General features: G+C 42.9%; 1 protein-coding gene across 1 annotated transcript; it reads left to right on the forward strand.

Moving 5' to 3' along the window:
• The first annotated feature begins 5,108 nt into the window (after positions 1–5,108).
• LOC138362922 (uncharacterized) lies at positions 5,109–6,368 on the forward strand. The gene has a single exon (XM_069321502.1). It carries the CDS (start codon positions 5,109–5,111, stop codon positions 6,366–6,368), a length of 1,260 nt encoding a protein of 419 aa, XP_069177603.1.
• Positions 6,369–9,086: the final 2,718 nt, after the last annotated feature.

Genomic DNA, 9,086 nt, shown 5'->3' on the forward strand with positions numbered 1-9,086 from the left:
AGGATCAAGCTGTATAATGAATAAATAAATAAATAAATAAATCTTTATTTAGGTAAGGTACATACATAAAGAGATTTTACAAAGTTTGTTGGGTTAATAGATAGAGCTAGTACATACAATGCCTAAAGCCACTATTACGCAAAGCGTTTCGGGCAGGAAAAACATTAATGACTAAAGCTTAAAACTAATGGGTAAAAAGAATAAAATGTGTTGAGAACAAATAAAAATAGAGGTAAAAGAGGGGGGAACATGGTTGAAAAAGCAGCACAAATACAATTACAAATTATTACAGAAAATTACATTCAAACAGCGTTGTTTTGAAAAAAAAACATACATGGGTTGACAACAGCGGGGTAAGGTAGGTTACAGGGAGTTTATTAGGTAGTGCTTCGTTTTTATCTTAAACTGGTTGAGAGAGGTACTGTCTTTAACATGGTTGGGAAGATCATTCCACATTCTGGGTCCCTTGATTTGAAGAGCATTTCTAGTATGATTAAGTCGTACTCTAGGAATATCAAAACTGTATTTATTTCTGGTGTGGTGCTCATGGGTTCTGTTACAACCTTCAATGAATCTTTTGAGATCAGGATTGGCATTACAGTTCAGCGTTTTATATATGTATAATACACATGAGAGAATGTGCAATGACTTAATATCTAACATATTAGATATTATTCTCAATATTCTCTAATATAATACTAATATTCTCAAACCTATATTGTTTGCTGACGATACTACCCTTATCTATTACAGCCAATTATTGCACAACTATATTCTACCCACCTCAAGACTCCGCTCCAATATAGAAGCATCAAGAAATATGGACCAATAGGCTTTCTACAAATACTTCTATTCAATACCCATTGTTTCTGTTCTGTCTTGTGTTGATACTTTTAATACCCTATTAATATCCTCTAGTGTTCTGTCTTGTGTTAATGCCACATCATCCTTCCCACCTCACTCAAATGTAATGCCACATCACCCTTCCCACCTCACTCAAATGTAGATATAAAATCAGGGAAACGCAAGTTCTAATCAGTTGTGTATTTGTGAAGTCTTTGAAAATGTAATAAGTTTTACGAAACGCGCCCGTGTCGCGTCAGACTAGAAATAAAAATGAATTTTGGAGAAGTGATTTTTGATTTACCTCCAACAGTGAAGCATAATGTACGAAAGATTGAGAAAATTCGTGTTAGAATTATTAATCTTACTTTTTCGGTCATATTTAATAATATATATATATATACATATATATATTATATTATATATATATATATATATATATAATATATATATATATATTATATACACGTATATATGTACACTTGCAAAAACCTTGTGAATATTCCCTAATAACTTGTGTCACTATTTCAATAAAATATGTACATTCTTTTAATATTTTGTGTATGCTCTTTGTATAACTTGTGAATACTCTGCCAATATCTTGTGTACACTATGTCGATAACTTATGTACATTGTCCTAATAACAGTTGTATACATTATGAACAACTTGCAGCTTCAAGACTCTTTACTTGGTAAGACAAACAGTTAATCACTTTGTGAGTTCTTCGAACGAGTTCATCACCCTGCAGCACGTGCCCTACGAAACTAATTGCGATTTGGAAATTGAAACCTTGCGGGACAAATATCGATATGAGGTTAGTCCAATATGTTGGTGAGTGTGTAATATAAGGTGCAGGTTCAGTCCATGTTTAGTATTAGTCCAATGTGTTGGTGAATCTGTAATATAATGAGCAGGTTCAGTCCATATTGAGTGTTAGTCCAATATGTTGGTGAGTGTGTAATAATGTGTAGGTTCAGTCCTTGTACAAGGACTTCAATGTATATATTGAAGTAATAATACATAATGAAATGGATAGCTTTATCCCTTCACAAGAAAAAAATCTAATCTCATAGGCGAACACCAGCAACTTGTACTTAATGTGGTACAGGAATACACTCGGGCTGAGTAAGGGGCCCTCGGCGCTTTGATTCTTATCAACACTCGGGAACATGGCCAGTCGTCGGATTCAACGAGAGCAATGTGGGTTGCAAACAACCATCTGAGGTAGCTCTGCTTGAGGGGGAATATTGACTGTATTTCACCACTTAGTGAGAATGTCTGGTTTACGTCTTCACTTGAAGGGATTGTTTGCTGTATTTCTCCACTTAGAAGAATGTTTGCTGTATTTCTCCAACTGTAGGGAATGTTGGCTGTATTTCTCTACTTGGGGGGAATGTTTGCTGTATTTCTGCACTTGAGGGGAATGTTTGCTGTATATCTCCACTTGAAGCGAATGTTTGCTGCATTTCTACACTTGAGGGGAATGTTTGCTGTTTTGTCCACTAGAGGGGGAATGTTTGCTGTATTTATCAACTTGTGGGGAATGTTTGCTGTATTTTTCCACTTCAAGAGAATGTTGGTTGCAACTGGCCCCTTGAGGGAAATATTTGCTGTATAAATCCACTTGAGGGGAATGTTTGCTTTATGTTTTAACTTGAAGGGAATGTTGGCTGCAACTGTCTACTTGAGAAGGTGGTTCTATTCCTTATTCTGGTGAAAATGGTGGCTGTAATTTTCCCCTTAAAGTGAATGTGGTCTGTAGCTCCACATATATAAGAGGAATCCTGGCTGCTGCTTACCACGTGAGGGGAAATGTGGTTTCCAACTCTTCACTTAACACTTTCGCACTCTTGGCGCTCAAAAAAAAATAATACCCTAGATGCTTTCGGGCTCCGCGCGCCTACGCGGTAAGACCGAAAAAGTGTACACTCTTTTTACTGTCCTGACAATAATTGAAGGCGCACGTATTTAAATTTGGTATCACTGTGTTCGCAATGAAATTGTCTATAAGAGCATACCTATAAAATGCCGCCCAAGCATAAGGACTATCAACACCAAATAAAAAACTATTCAGATCACTCGCCAAGAGCGCCAAACAGCAACAAAATGTTTCCACTCTCTTAATGGTTGCGAAGCCTACAGTTGTCCTACATCGCTAATTGTGGTATCATTGGAATCGCAATAAAATTCTCTACACGGACATATGCATATAAATATAGATTCAATGTCGTAGCCCACCCAAAACAGTGTGGGAAGTGGCCGAAGTGTTACCCGCGGCAGCATATCGGCGAAACTCGCTTTGAAAAGTGTATATTCAATTCACTGTCCTGACATTATTTGTCGATGTATGTATTTCATTTTTGTACCAATGTGCTCGCAATAGAATGTGCTATAAGAACATAAGTATTAAAGGTCACATAAGGATGCGTTCGACCGGCAACATATATAAAAACTACGTCGATTACACTCGTCGTGTCAATAATACAATTGTTTTACCACGATGATTCACTGCCACTCCGTTTTCTTTTATAAGCTGTTCGGCTATTAGAGAAAACGTAAATTTCATGGCAAACATTTGTATACTATTCCCAAGTTGATCGGATAATAAATGGATTTTATACAAATATTTTTGCTCGTGACGCCCCCGAGGGGCACGAGTGCTGTGCTTAAAATATTGGTGACGAGTCACGTCTACTGGAAAGCGCGAAATTAACGAGGAATATTGACTGCAACTCCCTACTGTATGGGGAACTTTCCACTTACCCTGAATAACTAGTTAAGTACACTTACCCTATGATGCTAGTGATCATATTTTACTTTGGGCGCCATAAGAACATACTTTCCCTAAGTAACAAAGTAGCATACTTTCCCTTGAGTACCAGATGAGTATACTTCCCTTAAGCCCTAAAGGAGCATACTTTCCTTAGAGGTGCATACTTCCCTTCGATGAGCATGTTTCCTTAACCACTAGATAAGAATACTGCCCTCAACCGCTAGAGGAGAATATGTTTCTGTAACTTCACATAAAGATGCAAGATAACGTGTAGAACTATTGCATTATGTTCCGCTGTACCTGGAAGGTACAGTGACGATAACTGACCTACGATGTACTTGTGTTTATACTTGAATATTGTATTGTCAGATCCTGTCACTTGCCGAGTCAGTGTGGAAGGAGATGAACAGGTGCTCGGAGAGGTAGCAAATCTCCATGACACAGGTGAGTGGGTTATGAACCGTGTTGTAACACGTGATTGGCCAGGCTGCCGGTGACCATGACACAGGTGTGTTATGGACACTGTTGTAACCCACTTTCATCAAATGGGAAGTCAGCTGCCAGGAGAGGTGTACTGGCACATTGTAAAACTTGGTGGCATTTTCCAATGTAATAAACCTAATGGACCGCATACATTACTGTCATTGTATACTCATCTGACAGATGGCATGTTTCCGACTGTTACCCATCTGACAGATGTCAATTTTTCCATTGATATAAATGTTGTGGTGAGAGCACGTGTGACGGTTGTGTGTTGTCAACAGGACGGACTGGTGAAGGCCTGGCAGCTGACCAAGCCTCGCATCCAAGGATGTGACGTGTTGCTGGTCGACGGAACAGAGGACATCAGTGACGCCGTCATGGATATCATCCTCGGCCAACACTGTGCTAAGGTCAGCAGAGGGAAGAGAACAGGGAGGGCAGAGCAGCAGGGAAGAGAACGGAGAGGGCAGAGCAGCAGGGAAGAGAACGGAAAGGGAAGAGCAGGAGGGGAGAGAACGTAGAGGGCAGAACGGCAGGGAGAGAACGGAGAGGGTATAGCAGTAGAGAAGAAAACGGAGAGGGCAGAGCAGGAGGGGAGAGAAGTGAAAAGAAAAACAGCAGGGAAGAGAAAGGGTAGAAGGGAATGCTGAGGAGAGAAGGAAGTTGGGAGTGACGGACCTGGTGAGAAAAGATAGTGGAAGAGAACTGGGGAAGAAAAGAGGAGTGCGGGTGAGAGTGAAAGAAGGATGGCAGACAAGTCAGGGGTCAGGACTTTGAACGAGGACGCTGTTGAAGGAGGAAAAACAGCTGGAGACCTGCGGAGGAGAGCGAGTCTTCGAGGGAGGGCAGAGGCCGGGCGAGTTATATTTGGAACGGAGATATTGTCGAGTGAGAGGTCCAAGCAGGCATGCCGGAGAGGAGACGTGATGCTGGCTCCCAATTTTCATACACTTTCTTACACCCTCTTTCTTGACGCTGGCTACCCACTACTCTAAACTCTCCTACATGATGCGTACTACCCACTACCCTAAACTCTCCTACATGATGCTGGCTGTCCACTACTCTAAACTCTCCTACATGATGCTGGCTGCCCACTACTCTAAACTCTCCTACATGATGCTGGCTACCCACTACCCTAAACTGTCCTACATGATGCTGGCTACCCACTACCCTAAACTCTCCTACATGATGCTGGCTACCCACTACCCTAAACTCTCCTACATGATGCTGGCTGCCCACTACCCTAAACTCTCCTACATGATGCTGGCTGCCCACTACTCTAAACTCTCCTACATGATGCTGGCTGCCCACTACTCTAAACTCTCCTACATGATGCTGGCTGCCCACTACTCTAAACTCTCCTACATGATGCGTACTGCCCACTACCCTAAACTCTCCTACATGATGCGTACTACCCACTACCCTAAACTCTCCTACATGATGCGTACTGCCCACTACCCTAAACTCTCCTACATGATGCGTACTGCCCACTACCCTAAACTCTCCTACATGATGCGTACTGCCCACTACCCTAAACTCTCCTACATGATGCTGACTGTCCACTACTCTAAACTCTCCTACATGATGCTGGCTGCCCACTACTCTAAACTCTCCTACATGATGCTGGCTACCCACTACCCTAAACTGTCCTACATGATGCTGGCTACCCACTACCCTAAACTCTCCTACATGATGCTGGCTACCCACTACCCTAAACTCTCCTACATGATGCTGGCTGCCCACTACCCTAAACTCTCCTACATGATGCTGGCTGCCCACTACTCTAAACTCTCCTACATGATGCTGGCTGCCCACTACTCTAAACTCTCCTACATGATGCTGGCTGCCCACTACTCTAAACTCTCCTACATGATGCGTATTGCCCACTACCCTAAACTCTCCTACATGATGCGTACTACCCACTACCCTAAACTCTCCTACATGATGCGTACTGCCCACTACCCTAAACTCTCCTACATGATGCGTACTGCCCACTACCCTAAACTCTCCTACATGATGCGTACTGCCCACTACCCTAAACTCTCCTACATGATGCGTACTGCCCACTACTCTAAACTCTCCTACATGATGCGTACTGCCCACTACCCTAAACTCTCCTACATGATGCGTACTGCCCACTACCCTAAACTCTCCTACATGATGCTGGCTGCCCACTACCCTAAACTCTCCTACACGATGCGTACTACCCACTACCCTAAACTCTCCTACATGATGCGTACTACCACTACCCTAAACTCTCCTACATGATGTTGGCTACCCACTACCCTAAACTCTCCTACATGATGCTGGCTGCCCACTACCCTAAACTCTCCTACATGATGCTGGCTGCCCACTACTCTAAACTCTCCTACATGATGCTGGTGCCCACTACTCTAAACTCTCCTACATGATGCTGGCTGCCCACTACTCTAAAACTCTCCTACATGATGCGTACTGCCCACTACCCTAAACTCTCCTACATGATGCGTACTACCCACTACCCTAAACTCTCCTACATGATGCGTACTGCCCACTACCCTAAACTCTCCTACATGGTGCGTACTGCCCACTACCCTAAACTCTCCTACATGATGCGTACTGCCCACTACCCTAAACTCTCCTACATGATGCGTACTGCCCACTACTCTAAACTCTCCTACATGATGCGTACTGCCACTACCTAAACTCTCCTACATGATGCGTACTGCCCACTACCCTAAACTCTCCTACATGATGCTGGCTGCCCACTACCCTAAACTCTCCTACACGATGCGTACTACCCACTACCCTAAACTCTCCTACATGATGCGTACTACACCCACTACCCTAAACTCTCCTACATGATGTTGGCTACCCACTACTCTAAACTCTCCTACACGATGCGTACTACCCACTACTCTAAACTCTCCTACATGATGCTGGCTGTCATCTACCCAATAGTCCGTCCAACTTCCTTGACGTGGTGCTGGCTGTCATCTTCCTTATAGTCTATTACACTTCATTGACGTGGTGCTGGCTGTCATCTTCTCTATTCTATGTCACCTATTTATGACGTGGTGCTGTCATCATGCTGTCTAAATACGTCACCATTTATGACGTAGTGCTGGCCGACATCTACCCTATACTCTTTCACCCTTTCCTTTCTTCGTTCTGGCTGTCATCTACCCTATACTCCGTCATCCTTCCATGATGTGGTGCTGGCTGTCATCTACTTATCCTTCGTCACCCTTCCTTGACATGGTGCTGGCTGTCATCTACTTTATACTTCGTCATCCTTCCTTTACGTTGTGGTGGCTGTCATCTACTTTATACTTCGTCACCCTTCCTTTACGTGGTGGTGGCTGATATTTCACATAAATATGTTGTCATGTTTTCATTTGGTGACAGTTGTTATTGAATTATGCTGTTGTTTATGTTTCAGATGTTTGTGGGAGACTCTTACCAACAGCTGGGCTCCTCCGGAGGGACAGTCAGCGCCCTGGATAAGGTGACACCCACTCACAAGTTTTTCCTCAGCCAGTCCTTCAGGTTCGGGCCGGAGGTGTCGTATGTGGCACAATGTACTCTGGAGGCTCGTCTTTTGGTTCCCCACCGGACTGTAGTCGGATCAAGAATAAAGGACTCATTTATCCATACACCAGACCCTCGACTTTTTGACCCAAGCTCAAAACTCAAAAGGGCTTATATAGCCAAGTCAAATATGGAACTTTATATGGTAGCCACGAAGATGTGTGAGGATACAGAGTACATAGCAGCATCCATGGCATTTGCTGGTGGGCTGAGTAAGTATGGATATGACGATGTTATGGACATATTTAATTTATATCAAATTCAGGAGGGTCTTGCCACAAGAGAATCAGCAAATATTCAAAATCCTTAGTGGCCAATTCGAAACAATAGCCGGCCTTATGGACTTTGCTGAAACTTATGATGACCAGGAGCTACTTGACAAAATTGGATGTTCCAATACAGTGGGAGTAGGACACCCCATCACGTGACTCTGCTTACTCAGAGGTGCAACACAGAGGCGTCCGAGGCAGACATTACCTTCAGTACCGTTCACATGGCCAAGGGTCTAGAATGGGACTGGGTTATATTGACAGATGGCCTATATATCAGATATAACCCTTGCATCGGCATATATGCAAATACTGATGAAGAGTTGAGAATGGCGTATGTGTCCGTGACGCGAGCCAAGAGATTCTTCACCATCACAACGCAGTTCTCTATGCCTCCTTTTCGCCCATGACGAGCTGGACGTGTTAGTAGCGAGGAAGAGCGTCGAGGAGAGCATTGTATGTCTGTGGTGCCACGCCCCCGACACCGCCGCGCCCTCCCCGCTCATAATTAAGGTACCCTTTGCAATAATTTTTTATATAAACTATTGTCATAATTTTGGTTCAAAAGTAATATATATTAAGTGGTAATTTGTGTAATATATAATGCCGTCCTAAAAAATAGTAATGATATATGACAGATCATATTTATTATATAGGAAAAGTTGTCACATTTACTTGAATATACTTAATTTTGTACATAATTTTTAGGCACTGTCATACATAACTAATAATGGTAACCAGTTTCCCGGAGGATATATGTGCGATGGATGTGCAACAAATGCAGTATTCACATCCCCCACTAGGTGGGAACCAAGTTGTTAGTGGTGTTGTGAGTTGTTAGTGGTGCTGTGAGTTGTTAGTGGTGCTGTGAGTTGTTAGTGGTGTTGTGAGTTGTTAGTGGTGTGGTGAGATGTTAGTGGTGCTGTGAGTTGTTAGTGGTGCTGTGAGTTGTTAGTAGTGTTGTGAGTTCTTGGTGGTGTGTGAGATGTTAGTGGTGCTGTGAGTTTTAGTGGTGTTGTTAGTTGTTAGTGGTGCTGTGAGTTGTTAGTGGTGTTGTGAGTTGTTAGTGTGTTGTGAGTTGTTAGTGTGCTGTGAGTTGTTAGTGGTGTTGTTAGTTGTTAGTGGTTGCTGTGAGTTGTTAGTGTGT

Source organism: Procambarus clarkii, chromosome 9, assembly GCF_040958095.1.
Source record: "Procambarus clarkii isolate CNS0578487 chromosome 9, FALCON_Pclarkii_2.0, whole genome shotgun sequence".
Taxonomy (NCBI): Eukaryota; Metazoa; Arthropoda; class Malacostraca; order Decapoda; family Cambaridae; genus Procambarus; species Procambarus clarkii.